At 47.5% G+C, this 20,038-nt stretch overlaps 1 protein-coding gene across 1 annotated transcript in view; it reads left to right on the top strand.

Annotated features, from left to right (window-relative positions):
* The first annotated feature begins 1,311 nt into the window (after window positions 1–1,311).
* Window positions 1,312–20,038, top strand: part of Camk2b (calcium/calmodulin dependent protein kinase II beta) — a 95,701-nt gene continuing 76,974 nt past the window's right edge. The window contains exon 1 of the mRNA XM_071614370.1: window positions 1,312–1,376. Coding sequence (XP_071470471.1) covers window positions 1,312–1,376 — 65 coding nt within the window. The remainder of the gene's footprint in view (window positions 1,377–20,038) is intronic.

Genomic DNA, 20,038 nt, shown 5'->3' with positions numbered 1-20,038 from the left:
CCAGAACTGATTGGAAGACTCTGACCTCAGAGCCTGCCTGGGACAGACCTGGTCCCATCCCATCAGAAAAGTGTGGGTGCTTGCCCTGGGGGAAGGCTTTTGTAAGAAACAGGGTGGGTCCTGCCTCCACCCTCCCTTCTTCCCTGCCTGTGCTCAACTCCTCCTCAGCCTTCAGGGCCACTTTCAAGAGATGGAGAGGGGAAGAGTGGACTCTCTCCTTCCAGGGCAGAGAAGGGGGCAAGCAGATGGACAAAGCCTGGTGACTTCAAGTTGTCAGGACCCCAGAGTCCCTGACAGAGCAGTCATTGTACCTCTGGCTCAAGGTCCCTCTGCCTGGATTCCAAATGTCCATTCCTGGGACTTCAGATACTCCAGCAGCCAATCATAGAAGGAAAAAAGGGGGCAGCTCTCACCCTCCCACTCTCTCACCCTGGTGTGTGCTCAGCCTGGGAAGCCCCTGGGCTGCTCTGCCAGGCCAAGCAGGAAGCCACTGTGCATGTGAAACGATAGAGACTGGGCAGGGTGGGTCTGGCAGCATCTTTTCATGGGACTGTAAGGAATGAGTCCTCTGGGTATGGCACACGAATAATCTTCCATGTGGACACCAGTTCCCCACTGCAGCCCAGGGGAGGGAAAACCTTCAGGGCAGAGGAGGCTGGGTTCATTGTATGCGGTCCCTTGTGTGTGTGTGAGTAGGGGAGTCGCTGGCATCCTGGTATCCCAGGGAAGAGCCAGCTCTTCGGTGGTTGCCTGTGCAGGGCGCGGTGGGTGCCCGGCGCAGGTGCAGTGTGCGGGCACCGTGCGGGTGCGGCCCAAGTGCGGGGGCGGGGCGCGGGCACGGCTGTTAGTGCGATGTGCGGGCGCAGTGCGGGTGCAGGCGCGGGCGCGGAGTGTGTGCGGGGTGCAGGCGCGATTCCGGTGCAGGGTGAGGCGCGCGTGCGGGTGCAGGCGCGGGAACGAGTGCAGGTACAGGGCACTGGTGCGGTGCGTGTGCGGGTTCAGGCAGGAGCTGGGTGAGTAGGGTGCGGGCGCGGCGCGTACAGAAGGCAGCGGGCCCGGCGGGCGCGGCGGCGGTGACAGCGGCGCCCGCGCCTCCCCGCGCGTAGGTGTGCGGCGCGCTCCTGGCGGGGACCGAGCGAGCAGATCTCGCGTGCGCTCGCCGCGCGGCGCAGCCCAGCCCGGCCCCCGCCCGGCGCCGCGAGCCGAGGTGTCTCCCGCGCCCGCGCCCGTGTTGCCGCCGTGCCCGCGAGCGGGAGACGGAGTCGCCGCCCGAGCGCAGCCGAGCGCACGCCGAGCCCGTCCGCCGCCGCCATGGCCACCACGGTGACCTGCACCCGCTTCACCGACGAGTACCAGCTTTACGAGGATATTGGCAAGTAAGAGCCACGGCGCGCGCGTCCTGGCCTGGGACCCCAGAGGAGTGGGGCCCCGGGGAACTGGGACCCTCCGCGTCGCGGGTTCCGAGCGCACTGCGGCCCCGCGCGTCCCCGGCTCCTCCCGGTTCCTGGCCCTACCGCACGGCCCCGCGTGGGCCTGACCCTCGAGCTTCGGTGCTGGGCCCGGCTGCTGGACCGCAGCGTGTACGGCCCTGCCCAGCTTGGTGGCTCGGCCGGGGCCCGGACTCAAGGTTCTGGACTCGGCGCGGCGGGGGCGGCAGCAGGTGTCCCCGGAGCGCCGGACAGACGTGACGCATTTGGCGGCGGGGAGGTCAGAGAGGAGGGGCACATGGGGGTGACAGCCAGGCCTGGAGCTCCGGGAGGGGTCAGCCGTGGCCCCAGGGGGTCATCCCCCGTGTGGGAACGCTGTCCCCACCCCCACCCGAGCGGCAGGCGGCGGGGGTGGCGGACCTGCTCCCGCCTGCTTCTGCGCGTGGCCCCATCTGTGCGGGGGGTGCCGGCGTGGGAGCAGCTTCTGCCAGGGGTCCCTTGAGGAATCTGGGTTCTGGAGGATTTTTCCCCCAGATTCTTCTGGAAACGAATTTGGAGAGCGGGGGAAGAGGTCAAAGAGCCTGGATCAGGTCATCAGGGTGGGAAATGAGGGGGTGAGGCGGGGAACCCGATTGGGCTTCTGACTTTGGGGTCATCGAGGCAGGTGGAGACTGGATTTTGGGGCATTATTTTTTGTGGTGGTGATTGGTTGAAAGGAGGGGGTTTGGAAGCTTGTTTCAGGTAGGGCCTCACGGGGAACAGGTGCCCTGGCTCCTCTGCTGTGCTCCGCAGCGTGAACAATGTGGGGGCGGGAGCCCTAGTTTGGAGTGTCCAGACCTGGCTTTGCCCCTTGGGTCAGAGACCAAGAAGCCCTTCAGGGGCCTCGTCTCTAACGTGGGGTCTCCTCTCTGAGTCAGGGTAGCTGCACTTGGCATCCCTTGGGGCTGGTTTGAGAACTCCAGATCCCCATCTCCTCCCCCCTCCCCCCACCCCTCCTGCGCGGTGGGGGAGCTGGCGAGATTTCCTATTACACATCCAGCAGCAAATCCTTTTTTTCCTTTACTAAAAAAGCGTCTGGTGAAACCTTGTGGTGGGCGAGGGACGCTGATCATTGATAATTGTGGAGTGCCCAGCTGGAGGAGTGTGGGGGTGTGCGCATTCCCCACTTCCCTGCACGTGTGGAGAGGAATCGGGTCAGGCCTGGGGGGTGAGGAACACAGTGAAGTGACAGAGAGGAAGTCTATGCTGGATAGCAAGGGGTGGGGGTTGGGTGGACCTGGAGAGCCACCCAAGGGACAGGCCAAGCACTCCTCCATCCTCACTGTGTGCTCCTCCCTGTGGGCCCAGGGACACAGGTCTTGAAGAAGCTTCTAGGAGCTGTCTGGGGGATGGAGGCCTGTGAGGAAGAGGGTGACAGGTTGGGAGCCCTTAGGTGGGGGTGAGCTGGCTTCCTTTGTGGACAGAAGGCCCAGGGCTGTGGGTGGGGGGCTGGCTCTCCAGCTCTCAGACCCTCAGTTGAGTGGCTCTGTTCCTGTCCATCCTGTCTCCTCCAGAGCTGTGTCCTGCACTGCGGGGCAGATGGCAGCAGTCAGTGTGCCTGCCTGGTTCTGTCAGGAAGAGGCAGCAGGGGGTAGTCTCTTCTTCCTGGGGAAGCTTCTTGTCTTCTTTTGTGCCTGTGCTCAGGCCTCACCAGTCTCCTCCAAGAAGCCCCTTTCAGGACCTCCCAATTTGCCCTGGTTTCCCAGTCTGCAGCTCACCACTGCTCTTCCCTTCTTCGATTTGGTGTGAGCTTCCCTGAGTCGAGCGATGGTGTAAGTGACCAGCCCTCCCCTGAGCCTCTGGGTCTAGCAGCTGTTGGTTATTGTCACCCACTCTGGGGTGTGGAGGTTGAGAGGGCTGATGGCAGGTGAGACAGAGGGCTCAGACAGGTGAGAGCTGGGGCCACCAGCTCCTTCTGTAGACAGGCAAGACAGTGAGCCCTCATCATAAAGGAGCACATGGAGAGGCCAGGCATGTGATCAGGCAAGGAATGAAGCCTCAGGTCAAGGGGCCCACTGGGACCTGGGACCAGAGGCTAGGAATCCTAGCCAGAATGAGTTGGTTCAGCCTAGCATCCATTTGTGGAGTTTGCTAGGTGCCAGGGCCAAATGCAGGAAGTATATTTGGAGGGCAAGACACCCCTAGGCCAAGCTGGGGGAACTCAGGCCCATCCTGCCATGGCCTTGTCCGACAATTGTTGATAGCGCCTGCCTGGGGCACAGTGGTGTTGCTTCCCAGCCCCAGGTGGACACATCCAAGTTTATTTAAAGCCATAGTCCTGGCACCCAGTCAGGCTGACTCCCTGCTTGGCGGAAGGACAGGGTCACAGGCCCACAGCTGCGTGTGTGTGATGGGGCGTTGGCCTTTGCCTTCTCGGCTGTCTCTGCTCCTGATCTTTCCCTGGACACTTGGGCAGCAAGTCAACTGGCCAAGGAGAGATACTTTCTGGGGCCTGCTCCACTTGTCCCCAGTGACAGTGCTGCAGTGTGTGCCCTTCCTTGCCCAGCTCCATGAGGCTTGTGGACATTTGCCCGGAGGCCCATATGCTGGGATACGGAACCACCTCTAGCCTAGGTCCTGCGAGCCGACACAGAGCAAAGGAGGAAAACCCTCAGTCCACACGGACCAAATAACAGTACAGTTTACTTTTTTTATTAGATTTTTAAAATCCAGAAATTCTAGGATAAACAAAATGAACACTCCTGTCTCTTCTACCCAGAATTGAAAACTATTCATCATTTTGGTTTAAGTCCTGTTTTAAAGTTATGAAAAGTAAAGCATTACAAATAAATGTTAAGTAACCCATTTTCCTCTGACTGCTGTTAGGCATTTGTATCCTTTCTCCCGGGCTCTTGAGCCTGGGAGATAGAAGTATCCATACTAATATGTGGGATTCTTTCACGTGTTTTCTCAGCATAGTCTTATTGACATCTGTGCGCACCAATAAATTGTGGTCGCCGACTGCTGCGTGGTGATCCATCATATGAACACCACGTCTCATCTGCTTTCCTCCTGATGGGAGTCTAGATTTGCTTCCTGCTTTGCACTCTTACCCACCACGAGACCAACACTGTGCATGTGTTCGCTAGTGCAGGGGTGAGAGTTTCTTTGGGGTTTATCCCTGTCAGTGGGGTTTTCAGTGAGGGTCTACCCTGCCATGTCCACTCCCACTAGTTGTGTTGTGGATGCCCCTGCCCTTGGTGCTGCTCTCCCTGGCACAGGCAGGTGGTGAAGGTTTATGGGCAGGAAGTGTCTCACTTTCTGGATTCTGGCTTGTGAATCTTTCACTTTTGGGGAGTCATTGTTGCCTTAAAATATAGATGATCCCCTTAGAGGAAAACAGTTCCCATGAGGTTTTATATGTAATTTCAGGAGTTCATGAACCCCTCCAGAGGACTGGGGCCATGGCCCACGTGGTTACAGCATCTAATGGGTGTGGAACTTTAAATGTTTGATATTATTTGAGCTATCCAGGAAGGCTTTCCCTCCACCTCTGTTCTACAACTACAGAAACTGCTGGGAAGGTCAGCGACTTGCCCAAATTCAGGCAGCAGGTATGCCCTTGACTTCCAGCCCAGGGTATCTCCCATTCCTTCCAGCAATCCCCAAACCTCAGATAGGCCTAGAATTGACCTTGATGTGTCCTTGACTCCTCCATTGGCCCCCAGGAAGTAGAGAGCAGGCTGCATTCTGGGGCATGTGTAACCTGCCCACTCACTGGAAGTATTGCTGTTTGCTCCTGCTTTCTGCCAGCAGGCCTACTCTGCACCAGTGGATGGCCTGCTAGGTAGTTAATAGGTAAACTTCAGAAATTCAGAGCAGATCAATTTTTGAGACTTCCTTGCTTTGAAGCGGTTGCCAGGGAAGACAGGAATGGAGTGGAGGAGGAATCTTGTATTTGCTGTTGTGTTTGCTTTCCTCCTCCCTTCCTCTGGTACATCAGTCCCTTCCTGTCTCAGGGTCTTTGCCAATGACAGGCTCCATTTTCTTGGGCTACTCAGCCAGGCTGTCCCAAACACTATCCCTCCCCCAGTTGCCTTTCCCTCCCCAGGACTCTCGTTACTTTGCCTTCTCCCTTGTACCCTGCACTGTGGGATACTGGGGTGCAAGATGTGTTAGGACTTGGCCACTTACCCACCCAAAGGCAGGGCTGGGTCCCTAGGTCCTGGCCTGAGGGTGGCTTCTCCAGGTGAGGAAGGGGTGAGTGGCCTCAGGCCTACTGGTCTGTCTCCAAGAAGGCCAGAGAAGTTCTGGTCTTGATTCTTTAATGTAGGGTAGTTTAAAAAGAAGTTGCACATGCTGAGGTTGCTGGCAAGATGCGCATTAAGGTGCCGCTAGTTTAGTTACTATTTAATGGTATTTTTATACCATAACCTACTTTGCTGAGAGCTAAGAATATATCTGCATGCTTGCTACCGGACTCTTTCTTTTCTGGTAACAGTTGCTAGCACTTCAGTGGTGCTTATTTTATTAACATGCTTGCTCTGTGAAATAGGTGCTGTGATTATTCCCAGTTTACAGAAGAGGCGACTGAGGCACTAAGAAGCCCCATCCCCTGCAAAAAGTCATACAGGGTCAGAGTTTGATTCTAGGTACTTTGACTCTAAACTCTATAATCTGCTTCTCTCAAAAGCACATGAACCTACTCTATAGTGTACTTTAAAAATGCTGTTTTTCTGTTAACTGACTTGTGGCAAGCTTGTGGTCCACTCTGAACCCAGGCTCCTGGAGACTGCACCTGTCCTCAGCTAGCAGCTTGCCATGCTGTCTTTGTGCCTTTCCAAACCCAGGGCACTGCCCCCAGTTCCCATTTGTGAAAATTTCATTTCTTTTCATTGTCTCTCCTTGACAACCAACAATCTGACCCCATTTGAAACCAGTAAGACTTGAAACTTTTATTTTATTAATTAAATTACTAGGGCAATATAGTCTGTTGTTAAAAAAAAATCAAGTAATAAGAAGTGTGCACCAGAAATGTGACCTTTTACACTCATGTTCCCTCACCTGCTGGAAAAACCTGGGCTGTTTATTTTTATGTCACTATAAGGTTGTGTTATGTGTACACATATCTACACAGACACATATATGTCATGTATCTGTGATTTTAAAGCACATATGGAATCACCATGCATGTGACTGGTGACACTTTTCCATGCTTATCTGCCATGTCAGTATATCTTTTCCTAGGGATTTGGGCTACTGGTCCCCTTAGTAGAGAGATGGATGTACATGCATTGGCCATACTTTTATTTTCTTTATTCATTTATTTAAATTTTTTAAATTGTAGATGGACACAATACCTTTATTTTATTTATCTGTTTTTATGTGGTGCTGAGGATCCAACCTAGTGCCTTACATGTGCGAGGCAGATCCTCCACCCCAGAGCTACAACCCCAGCCCTGGCCATACTTTTAAAACCCAAATTTGGGACCAGTCTTCTGATGAGTGTGACAGAAGATGGGAGGGCCCTATACTTGAATTCAGGGCCTGAAAAGTTACTAGGAGGGTGTGATTCTTGTGAATGAAGGGCTGGGTTCTCAGTATTACTGCAGGTACTGACCACTTAGAAGTGCAGAGGTTAAGGTCATTGATACTAAGAAAGTCCCAGTCTCACTTGAAGAAACTGAAGAGTGTATTCTGGGTCTTTTTTTTTTCTTTGTATCTGGGCCTCCACAAGAATGGAGGGGAAGGATATGCAATACTTGCTTTTCTAATAGGAATGATTCTCTTATATTGGCTCTCTTGGCCTTTCAAGAGTCTATATTGAGTCATTCTGGAATTTAATAGTAATTTGATGGAAAAGACCAAGTAGATAGAAATGTGTAACGATTGCTCTGGGAAGACGTCTTGACCCCATACTCCCTGGTCCAAGTGAGAGATATGGCCTTTCCAAAGATTTTAAGTTTTTTTTGTTTCTGTCTCTCCTACCAAAAATGGAATCTGATTTGATTATTCGTAAAGCATCCTTTACAGCTGCAAGTCACTTTGTTAGTGTAGAAACATGAAAATGCATATGTGTCAATTTAGTTCGGGGTAGAAAACATTGCCATATGGATATATCACATACAAATACCTATCTTATTCATATGCAAATCTGAATTTATTTAAAATAAAAACATGGTTTTGTGTGAAAGATGGTGTTTTTAGCTGCTGAACTTTGGGTGGCTTCTGTCTCCTGGATGAGAGTCACAAACTTGATTAGGGCTCTGCGACTGGTGGACATGGTGCCTTATATTTTGACATGATGATCCTAAAATAACTAAAGTCACTGTTCTTTATTAAGCCAGATACAAGCTTTAGTAGAATCTAGAACAGATTGGCGGTAGTCAGGCAACAATTTTGGGATATTTTATAGAAGAGGGTATCATTCCCACTATTGGCAGTCACCACTATCTTTGTCTCCCCACTTTGTGAGCAGCATGTGAACCTGGTTAGGGAAGGAGCCGTTCTCGTATTTTGGGGAGATGCTAGGGTTTGTGCTCTGCTGTAATGCACACCCAGTCGATGCTGGTTTCCAAGCCTCCTTCTTTCACCCAGTGTGCTTGAGTGCTCAGAACAGTGCCTGGCACACAGCAGGTGCTCAGCAGTGGCTCTGTGATAGCCTGGACCGTTCAGGCCTTGTAGTCCTGCCTGCTTCCCAGAGCAGTGTCATCCCACTTCACAGATGCAGGTCCTCCAGTGTCTGCTAGTGCCTTACTAGTGACTTGCTGGTCTTGCCACCTGGTGAGACAGCCACAGAATTGTCACCTGCCTGGAGCTGGCCTCCAAGTGGTTTGCAGCATCCTGCTCATTTCATAATGAAGTTCTCCATGGTACTTCTGTTCTTGCATGTTGAGGGACAGCCTGATTCTCTAAGTCCACGGGTTTGATCCAGGCTGGCTGTTGGGGGTTTGTGGCTCCAGTAGAAGCAGAATCTTCTGATGAAGAGGGTGACCAGGGGGATGCTTCTCATCTCAGGCTGAAGCTTGGAGGCCTCTGGGGAAATGTTCACTGAAGCCCAGATACTCAGACACTAGGGTTTTGAAAAGCTTCCAAGTGATTCCAGTAGTAAATGCATATGCCATGAAGCCTGAACCTGTTCTATGGCTCAAGCCGTACAACCCTCACATTCCTTGGTTCCTTAAGAGCCTTATTATTTGTGTTTGGAATTTGGCTTTGTTTTCTGTACACTCACAATGATATTAACCCCCATCCCATCCAAGTTGTCTAGAGTAGTATTGTCCAGAAGAAGTGAAATGTAGCCATGAAGGGGAGCCACATGTGTGATTAAAAAAATTCTAGTACATAAAAAAAAAAAAAAAGTCAAAAGAAACAGTGAAAGTAATTTTACACACACACACACATTTAACCTTATATTTATATATAATTTCAACATGTAATCAATGTAAAATTATTAAGTATTTTGCATTCCTTTTTATGATATATCTTAGAAACCTGTTGTGTATTTTATATTTAAGGTATGTCTTGGTTTGGACTAAACATTCCAGGTTCTTGTAGTTATGTGATGCCAAGTGGCTATTGAGTTGGACAACAGGAGACCAGAGCTTACATTTTTTTTTCTGGTTTCTTTTGAGGATGGTAGTTACATTCTGGGTTGTATTTGCCAGTTGTTGATTTCTCTTGCTGTCCTGAAGACTCTTTTATTCATTGTACAAATCTGGTTGCACATTCACCACCTGCCAGGCATCTTCCAGCTGCTTGGGAAACAGTAGTGAGCAAAACAGTCAAGGATGCCTGCCTTGGGGAGCTTATGTGCTGGTGGCAGGTGAGAGGCAGGCAAAAACTAAACAGATTCTGATGGGACCCTGGGCAGTGGTATGCACCTGTAATCCCAGCTATTTAGGAGGCTGAGGAAGGAGGGTCACGAGTTTGAGGCCAGCTTGTCCAAAATAATACAATTTAATCAAAGGTCTGGGTAGAGGAGCTGGAGTTGTAGCTTAGTGGTAGAGCATTTGCCTAGCATGTGTGAGGCACTGGATTCAGTTCTTGGCACTGCATATAAATAAATGAATAAAATAAAGGTCCATCAACATCTAAAAAAAAAAAAGGACTGGGTAGAGTACTTGCTTAGCTTATGCAAGGCCCTGGGTTCTATTCCCCAGTACTGAAAAAAAGAATTATATGTTAGTGTAGCTGGTGATGAATACCTGTAGAAATGCAGGAATACCAATTAGAAGGAAGATTGTAGCTATAAAAAGAGTGGTCAGGGATTTTAATTAGAATAAGATATTCCAAGCTTGTACAAATATATCAAAATTGTTTACACAGTTATGTATAGCTAAAGAGAACGAATAAAAATTGTTCTTTTTAAGAAAGTGTCATCAGGCCAAGAAAAAAGAGAGTAGACTCAAATTGCTCAGGTCAGGAATGAGAGAGGAGACGTTACTACCAAATTGACAGAAATAAAAAAGGATTATAAGGAAATACTGTGAAAAATTATGTGCCGGGCTGAGATTGTAGCTCTGTGGTAGAGCAATTGCCTCGCATGTGCGAGGCCCTGGGTTCGATCCTCAGCACCATATAAAATAAATACATAAATAAAAATAAAGATATTGTGTTCATTTACAACTAAACATAAAATTTTTAAAAATTATGTGCTGGTCTGGGTCTGGGGTTGTGGCTCAGAGGTAGTAGAGCACTCGCCTATCATGCCGGAGGCACTGGGTTCGATCTTCAGCACCACATAAAAATAAAGATATTGCATCCACCTATAACTAAAAATAAATATTAAAAAAAATTATGTGCTGGTCTGGGGTTGTGGCTCAGTGGTAAAGTGCTCACCTAGCTCATGCAAGGCCCTGGGTTTGATCTTCAGCACCATATAAAAATAAATAAGTAAATAAAGTAAAAGAATTGTGGGAAAAAAATTATGTGCCAAAAATTTAGATAGCCTAAATGAAATGAACAAAAAGAAGGATGTAAACTACTAAAACTGACCCAAGAAGAAATAGAAAATTTGAATAGACCTATGACAAGTAGAGATTGAATTAGTAATTTCAATGTCCCATACTGAATCACCCAGTCCCTGAGACCTTCATGATAAATTCTACCAAGCATTTAAAGAGGAATTAATACAGTTCTTCATAAACTTTCCCAAAATATAGAAGGGGAACAGATTCCTCCCAGTTAATTTAATGAAGCCAGTAACTGTAAATGACAGACCATCTGATACCAGACCAGAAAGGATATTACGACTGGTATCTTTTTAAAAATAATAACGAAACCAACTAGCAACATATGAAAGGATAGCACATTACAAACAAGTAGCATTTATCCCAGGAATGAAAGGTTGGTTTAACATAAAAAGCAATCTGTGTAATATACCATGTTGATAGACTAAACAAAAAAAGAATGATTATCCCAATAAATGCAGAAGAAGCATTTGACAAAATCCAGTTCTTTTTCATGATAAAAAAACTACAAACTAGGAAAGACAACTTCCTAAACTTGTTAAAGGCATTTATGAAAAACCCACAGCTAAAATTATATTTGATGGTGAAAGACTAGATGTTTGTTTTTCCTAAGATCAGAAACAAAACAAGGATGTCTTTTCTTTCCATTTCTATCTATCACGGCACGGAAAGGTTCTAGCCATGGCTATTAGGTAAGAAAGAAAAGTAACCAGAAAAAGAACAGATAAAACTACCTCTCTTTGTGGATGACATGATCTTGTGTAAGAAAATCCTAAATAATTTACCAAAAAAATGAATTCAGCAAAATTGCAGGATAAAAGACCAATGTACAAATATCCAGTGTATTTCATTACACTAGTAATGCTTAATCTCAAAATTAAGACAAATAATTCCATTTAAAATATCATCCAAAGGAATACATTTAATAAAAGAAAAGACATATTTGTGTATTGAAAACTATAAACCAGGGCTGGGGATGTGGCTCAAGTGGTAATGCGCTTATCTGGCATACACGGGGCGCTGGGTTCGATCATCAGCACCACATAAAATAAAGATGTTGTGTCCACTGAAAACTGAAAAATAAATATTAAAAAATTCTCTCTCTCCCTCCCTCCCTCTCTCCTCTCTCTCTTAAAAAAAAGAAAACTACAAACCACTCTTGAGAGAAATTGAAGAAGACATAAATAAATGTAAAGGCATCCCATGTTCATGGATTGAAGGCAATATTATTAAGATGGTAGTTCACTCCAAATTGACTTACAAATTCAATGTATTATCTCTTTAAAAAATTGAATTTTTTGTTTTTGCACAGATTGAAAAATTTGTCTTAAAATTTACATGTAAAATGCAAGGGACTCAGAATAGCCAAAATAATCTGTAAAAGAAAAACAAACTTGGAAGACTCACACATCCTGATTTTAAAACTATACGGCTACATCAGTTAAGACAGTGTGGTATTTGCAGAAGGATAAACACATAGATCAGTGGAATAAGATTGAGAATCTGGAATAAATCTATACATCTATAGCCAACTGATTTTGACAAAGGTGCCCAGATAATCCAATGGGGGAAAAAATAAGAGTCCATCCAACAAATGTACAGTTGAGTATTCAGATGCAAAAGAATGAAGTTGAAACCTTAATTGATACTGTATACAAAGATTATCTCCAAAAAATTATTTCAAAATGGATCGCAGACTTAAATGTAAGAGCTAAAACACTGTTCAACTCTTAGAAGAAAATATAGGAGTAAATCTTTGTGATCTTGGTTTAGGCAATGGTTTTGTAGACATGACACCAAAAATGTATAGTAAAAGAAATACAGATAAACTGAACTTTATTAACATTCAAGTTTGTACTTCAAATAATATTTTCAATAAAGTGTGAAAAGACAACATATAAGAAGCTGATTCTTATTTGCCAATCATGTATTTGATGAAGAATTAGTATTCAGAATACTTTAAGAACTTTTAATACTTAACAGTAAAATAAACAACCCAATTAAAAAATGGGCAGAGGATATGAACAGACATTTCTTCAAAGAAGGCATTATAAAGCCCAACAACACATGAAAAGATGCTAAACATCATTAGTCATTCTGGATATATCCACATATGAACTTGTTCATATCATCATTATCTATAACAGCCCCAAAGTAGAAACAGCTCAAATGTGTATCATCTGAAGAATGAATAAAGAAATGGAATATTCTAAAAGTTCTAGAAGTTCTAACAATACTGCTACATGTTACAACATGGATGACCCTTAAAAACATGCTTAGTGGGGCTGGGATTGTAGCTCAGTGGTAGAGTGCTTGCCTAGCATGCGTGAGGTACTGGGTTTAATCCTCAACATCACATATAAATAAATAAATAAAGGTGTTTTATCCATCTCCAACTAAAAATGTTTTTTTAAAAATATTTATTTTTTATTTGTATTTGGACATAATACCTTTGTTTTATTTATTTGTATGTGGTGCTGAGGATTGAACCCAGGCCCTCACAGGTGCTAGGTGAGCACTATACCGCTGAGCTACAATCCCAGCCCCTCCAACTAAAAATATTTAAAAAAAATATGCTCAGTAAAAGAAGCAAGTCACAAAAGACCACATATTCTATAATTAATTTATGTGAAATGTCTGGAATAGGGCTGGGGCTGTCGTTCAGTGGTTGAGCACTTGCCTCGCAGGTGTGAGACCCTGGTTCAATCCTCAGCACCACATAAAAATAAATAAATAAATAAAAATTTTTAAAAATGTCCAGAATAGGTGAATCCTCAGAGCAGACAGTGGAACTGAGGGTGCATGGGGAGAGAGGATCAGAAGTGACTGCTAATAGATAGGAGTTTCTTTTGGGAGCGATGAAGTGTTGTAAATTTAGATTGTGGTAATGGATGTACAACTTTGTGGATGTATTAAAAGCCATTGGATTGTAAGCTCTAAGTGGATGGATTGTTTGATATAGGAATTATATCTCAATAAATTTATTAAAATGTGTAAATCCCACTTAGAAAAATAAAAACTCTTCCATCTGGATCTCAACCTTCCAATTGCTGAGAAGTGAGCTTTAAAACTAATGTGATCGCCAACACCTCACTCAGGGCCTTCCTTAATCGGCAGGACCTGCCAGAACGGTTGCTCTGGCTGGGCCAGCTCCTTTGAGCCAATTCTGCTGTGGCGTCTTCACAAATGAACCACAGTGAGAAACAGTCTTATCACCAGAACCTCTGACCTGTGCCTGGTGACGGTGTCTCTAAACTTAGCCAGTCCCTGGGCCTCTGCCTGATGTGATCTCAGGCCTGAGGCATGGGAACGTCAGGTTCCCATTTGGCAAGAAGTGTCCAGGACCTGTGGGCCCCTTTAGCTCTGACCTGGACCCAAGACACATGCCACCTCCTATCTTTCCTAGAGGCAGGTGAGTGGTGAGGGCACATCCCTATGGCTTCACTTTCAGGAATGTCCTTCTGATGGTTCCACTTCTAGGGACCCAATAAGTGCCTTGGCTTTCAAAACTTGACATAGTGGCTTCACTTCATGTTCTGGGATCCATCTTCCTTCTTTTCTGAACAGCTTTCAAGACCATCTTTTCAACACTCAAGGCCAGGTCTTTGCAGCAAGGCTGGGACTGAGGCTTCCCTTTAGTCCCTCGTGAGGTAGGTCTTGGCATCCCTGATCCCTTCATCGCCTTCTTTCCTTCCTCAGAGAACGTTCAAGAGGCTCAGACACCTCAAGTCTGGGTAGGGGTCCTCATGACAGCAGTACAACTTTGCTGTGGTGGAACGTCTGGGCCACAGATGTGGCTGCTCTGAAAGGCAGCTTCAAGATCAGGGAGATGGATAGAGTATGTGAGAACTCGCTTATTGCTCAGGACAGTAGGCTGGGCAGCAGGACAGTTGGGATCCCCAGGGGCTGTGTGTTTGGCAGTCACTGAAAACTTGGTAGACACAAGGCCTCTGCAGGCTGAAAGGAAGTGAGGGTCTGAGGGTCCTTCTCTGTCCCCAGTGGCTCAGCCTGTGTCTGACCCCTGCAGAGATGAAGCCCCTTCCCATCCTGGGCTCACTGCCTCTCCACCTGACCTGGCTCATCCCCTCATCATAACAGCTCCCAGACAATGCCAGGAAACACAGACCCCACCATCTGAAAGTCCTAACAGAATCCATGGTTTGGGTGCTTTTCATGATTCCTCTGCAGGCTGAGAGGATTGTTATCCTTACACTATTTTTCTGATTGGCGTTCACAAACCTTGTTTTAACCAATGACCTGCATGATGGACAGCCAAGGACAGCCTGTCTTGTGGGAGGAGTGTTGCTCTGAACCTCTCTGGCAGGATGGCCTTCAGGGCATCTGGGGCTGGGGAGGGCTGGGGGCTACCAGCTTCATGGGAACATGGTGGGGACAGAACAGCCCTGCCTGCCACCCATTGCTTTTAGTTCATGATCTACTGTCTGGAGTCATTATGGATTTTTTCCTTTAGATTTTTCTTATTTGTCACCAGAGGTTAAGGTTTGATTGGACACATGAGAGTTCTTTTTAAAAACCAGATTTATTTAAATATTTATTTTTGGTACCGAGGATTGAACCCAGGGGTGCTCAACCACTGAGACACATTCCCTGCCCTTTTTGTATTTTATTTAGAGATGAGGTCTTGCTAAGTTGCTTAGGGACTTGCTCAGTTACTGAGGCTGACTGAATTTGTGATCCTCCTGCCTCAGCCTCCCAAGCTGCTGGGATTACAGGTGTGTGCCATTGTGTCCAGCTAAAAGATTTTAAAGAAAGCATTTCAAGTACAAGTCTTTCATTATTTCTTAAAGATTTCTCAGAGATATGGCCACATGTCTTATCAGGACATTTTTTAAAATGTGGTAAAATACACATAACACAAAACTTACTGTCTTAATTATTATTAAGTATATGATTTAGTCACATTAAGTATAGCCACATTTCTCTGCACCCATCACCACCATCCATTTCCAGAATTTTTTATTTTCTCTAATGGAAACTCTGTCCCCATTAAACACTAATTCTCTTTACACCTTCCCACAGCCTCTGGTAACCCCCATTCTACTTCCTGCCTCAGAATTTGACTCCTCTAAATACCTCATATAAGTGAAATCATACAGTATTTGTCTCTTCACAGATGTCTTATTTCACTCAGCACAGTATCTGCAAGGTTCTTCCATGTGGAATGTGTCAGAATATCCCTCCTGTCTACCTTTAAAAAAATTTTTTTTTGCAAAGCTGGGGATGGAACCTAGGGCCTTATGCATGCTAGGCAAGAGCTCTATCACTAAAATGTATACCAGCCCTCTCTCCTGAATAATATTCCATTGTATGTGTAGACCATGTTTTGCTTATCCATTCATCTATCAATGAATGCTTTCACCTCTTAACAATTGTGAATAATGCTGCTTTGAATATGATTTACAAAAATATTTTAAGGCATATGATACATGATTTCCTCCTGCTGGGCATGGCTTATTGGCCACTGGGAGGTATAGCCTTGGGCTGCCATGTTATCTCTGGGTTTTGGCCTCACCCATATAAATCGGATGTGTCAGGTCACATGACTTTCTAGGGTTCCTTCTGGTTCTGTGGAAATCCATTTCTTTTCTTTGAGACTTGCTGAAAAGCTTAGCTTTTGAACATGAAGGTGCCCCACAGGCCAGTCCCAAGGACAGTTCTTACCACATCTTTTTGCATTCCTTAAGAATAAAATAAGGGCTGGGTTTGTGGCTCAGTGGCAGAGCGCTTGCCCAGCACATGCGAGGCCCTTGGTTTGATCCTCAGCACCACATAAAATAAATAAATAAATAAAATAAAGATATTATGTCCAGCTAAAAAATAAATATTTTTTAAAAAAGAATAAAATAAGAGGGATTAAATTTATTTGATCTGAAATATAACACAAAACAAAAATCCTGAAAACTTTAATGGGTATGCACATTACAGGGAAAACCAAGGGGACATAAACATTATGAGTTCTGAAGCCCCTTTGGTTCTGGGTCTGTGAGTTGGGAGCCTGCACGTCCTAGGTGTGCCCAGAGTCTGTGTCCATGGTACCAGACTGTACATATCCTGAGTCCTCCCACTTGTCCTCCACGAGCCAACATGGCCTTCCAGTCCTGTCCTCACATGGTGACTTTCCTCCCAGACACAGCTGACAGAGGGCTGTGGATTCTGAAGTGTTGACTTTGAAGGTGGCTTTCTGGCTGCCACGGGCCAGCCTTCTGTAGCACCCACTACTGCGGCTGTTTCTGAATCCATTTGCCGTTTGGCCTGGTGTCTTTCAGATCGGTACAAGCTTGGATACTTTCACATCTCACAGAAGTTCTGATAACACAGGCTGCTTGCTGTCATGAGACAAACTCTTCCTGCCGCCATGCTTCAGGCCACAGAGGGGAGACAGTCTATGTGTGAGGGAGGCGTTGGGATAATGTGCCTGTACCTTGGGGGAAGACGGCTCTTCTGCACACCTGGATGACTTATCTCCTTCCTAAAGCCCTCTCTATGCCCTGTGATGGAGCTAAAGATCAGATATCCATGGTAGGGTCTCAGTGGGCAGGTGAAGAGGGGTCACAGCACAGCCCTTTTTCCTACTAGCTCTGACCTCAGGCTCTAGCCAACCTGAGAGCATAGTGGCCTTGAAGCCACCATTACTCCCTTCTCCTGCCAGGCCAGGAACACAGCCCTTGACTGAGTATGCCAGCCTGGACCCCAGACCCTGGCTCCAGCTGGACAGCCTACTCAGAGGCAGACTGAGCCCCCTCCTTTTTGGGGCCTAGCCTGGTACCTGTCCACTCCCCTGGGACATTACCTTTTCCCTGGCATGTCTCAGATGGAAGTGGCACTTTGGGGAATATGCAGTTGTGCTGGTGGCCCAACAAGTGAGGGAGGCAGTGCCAGGCAGGGCTCTGGGCTGAGGACATAAGCCACCCTAGGAAGGGCACCACCCACAGCTCAGTGCCCTCCTGCCTTTGCTGGACCCTTCTGGCTCTCCCTGGCCTGTCAGTGGCGGGCAGACTGGTATGGATAGATGCTCCAGGAGAGTTGGCCACTCAGCCCTAACCTCTTTGGGTGAGCATTAAGGGACTGCCATGCTTCCACATTTGCAAGACCTGCCAATGGGCAAAGTCTCTTCTCTGATGCGCAAATGATCAATCATAGAGACAGTGGTCACCCGTGTTCCTTGACCAGTACTGGCCTGGCTTTCAGGAAACAGCTGGAATCTGGGGCCCTCCACTGCTCTTTCCCTGCAGTTTCCCTTGCACCTTGGTCCTCCCAGAGCTAACTGTGGTAGGTGATGGACCTCTTCCTGCTGCTGAGGCATCCCTGTGGACCCAGCCCAGAGAGGGCAGCAGAGGGGTCCAGGAGTTGGGTACTGAGGGGAGATGCTTGAGGAAGTGGGGGTTATGGAGAAGTGCTGGCAGTCCCAGGCAGGGCAGAGGGGCAGATAAGGAGGAGGAGAACAACGAGGGACACAGCACACAGGAGTGGGCAAGGCTCATCCCTCTTCTGGCCTGCCTAACCCTCCCTTTGGGCATGCTGGCTCCCCTTGCCTGGGCAGCATGTTCATCCTGGAACCTGGCTTGTCCCTGGTGTTTCTCAGATGGAAGTGGGGATGGCAGCTGCCCATGTTAGCTAATTGCCAGCATCTCTTGACAAGCATGGCTTTCTGTGAGTCTGGACTCTAGGGACACAGAGAAGAAACAGACTCTTTCCTCAAAGTGCCCACCTTCATGTTATGGGGACAGAAGAATGTGCCGTACTCCATATCTCCCAGATAATTTCCATATGTCAGGGGGCCACAGCTGGCACACGTGATACTGGGGCTGGAGATGTTGAAGGGTGGTTTCCCTCACATATAAAGATCTCCTGCAGGTCAATAAGAAGACAGCCAAAACCCTAATTGAAATATAGATGAAAGATGTTAAGTAGGCAGCTCACAAAAAAGAAATTGAAAGCTTTTGGCTTGTAAAAAGAAGACCACAAATCAAACAAGCGTTAGCCCCCTCAGAAGAGAAACTCAAGTGGCCTATCTGCTAATAAGGCCACCTTGGCCATTCTCAGGCTCAGCTCCTCTCCTGTGGCCAAGGATGACCAAGGTCCCAGGCTACAGGCACACATGGTCTCACAGAGAATGGTTCAGTCATGGATCCACCTACAGGCCTCTCCATGTGGGCTGCTGAAGAATTTCAAAGATGTGGCTGAGCCTAGGGGCCTGTCCCTAGTGCCAAGGGACAGACAGAACAGTAGGGGAAGTCCCAGCACTGAGTTTCCTACCACCTCTCCTTCTCCTTCTCCTCCTATTCTCTCATAAGCTCTCCTTCCTGCTCACACCATCCCCTGCTCACACCATTCCCTTTCTGCTCACATTGTCCCCTTCCTGCTCACACCATCCCCTTCCTGCTCACATACTCCTTTTTGAGTATATACCCTCCTCCCCCTGCTCACACCCTCCTCCTCCTTCTAATACCCTCTTTGTCCTGTTCACACCTTCCTCCCCTCCTTATACCCTCTTCCTGCGACACACTCCTTCCCTTGCTCACACCTCCTCCTCCTATTCACACCTCCTTCCCCTACTCATACCCTCCTCCCTTTGCTCACATCCTTCTTCCCCTGCTCACACCTGTTTCCCTGTGCTCACACTCTCCCCCTCCCACTTACCATCCTTTTTTTTTTCACACCTGACGGCTGTGGGTTTTTCTGAAGAAAAATCCTTGTGGCCAAAGATCCCTGGATAATATGGTTTACCTGAGAGAAAGAGGCAGACACATAAATTGAGAGAGGGGGACAGGACAAGAGCAAGGAGTAGAAAGGGCTTGAGTGAGCTATATATAGAAGGCTGGGAATGGTGAGCTCCCAAGGAGGCTGTTCAGGAGGGCCTGGATTTGGGGGAGCCCAGCCTAGATTACTGTGTTCAGAGCCCTTAGTAGGGCTGGTTTCCCCACCAGTCCTCTTACCTCTCCTGTTCCCAAGTAGAACCTGAAATGTCAGACCCAGGAGGCCTCCAGCCTGGCAGCATTTCCACCCACCCCCCATGAGAGGCTTCATTGAGGGTTTTGGGAACATGCAGAGAGAAGCCACATCATGGCCTTAGAGTCCCTTCTCCAGTGGTGCCTGGTGAATGTGTGACAAATGGGGTGGGATGCTGATGGTAGCATGTGCCCTTTTGGGTGTTGTAAATATGCCTGTCATGGCCAATATCAAGATACTGACATGACACCAACCAGCAAGCAGAATTTGAGAGCATGGAACTTAGTTTTCTCAGATGGTAAGAGCTGTCTCTGAAGCCTGGCAGCCTCTGCCACAGCCCAGCCAAAGTGACTAGTGGAGGATAGAGCCATCAAGGGACCGAGGGAAGCCGGGTTCCAGACTCCTTTCCCACATGCTCTCTCTCTGCTGGGCATAAGCCCTGAAATTCATTCTGCTCTTGCTCCAGCTGCTGCTTCCTCCACCCCACAGGAATGTACTCTTGCAATAGACCGTTTTTGAGCCTGCAAAGGGCACCTGTAGGTAACATGCAGGGAGAGGGTAGTTCTAGCTTAAGTCCCACCTCTACACCTGTGATGGTTTGATCTGTGGGGTGTTCTTGTCTTCCTGCAGTGCAATTGGGAGTGGAACACCATCCTTTCCTGGAGTGTGAGAACACAGGGAGGGGGCACT

Source organism: Marmota flaviventris, chromosome 1 (genome assembly GCF_047511675.1).
Source record: "Marmota flaviventris isolate mMarFla1 chromosome 1, mMarFla1.hap1, whole genome shotgun sequence".
Lineage (NCBI taxonomy): Eukaryota > Metazoa > Chordata > Mammalia > Rodentia > Sciuridae > Marmota > Marmota flaviventris.
The sequence above is the reverse complement of the archived record's forward strand: the minus strand, read 5'-3'. Positions and strand labels throughout refer to the sequence as shown.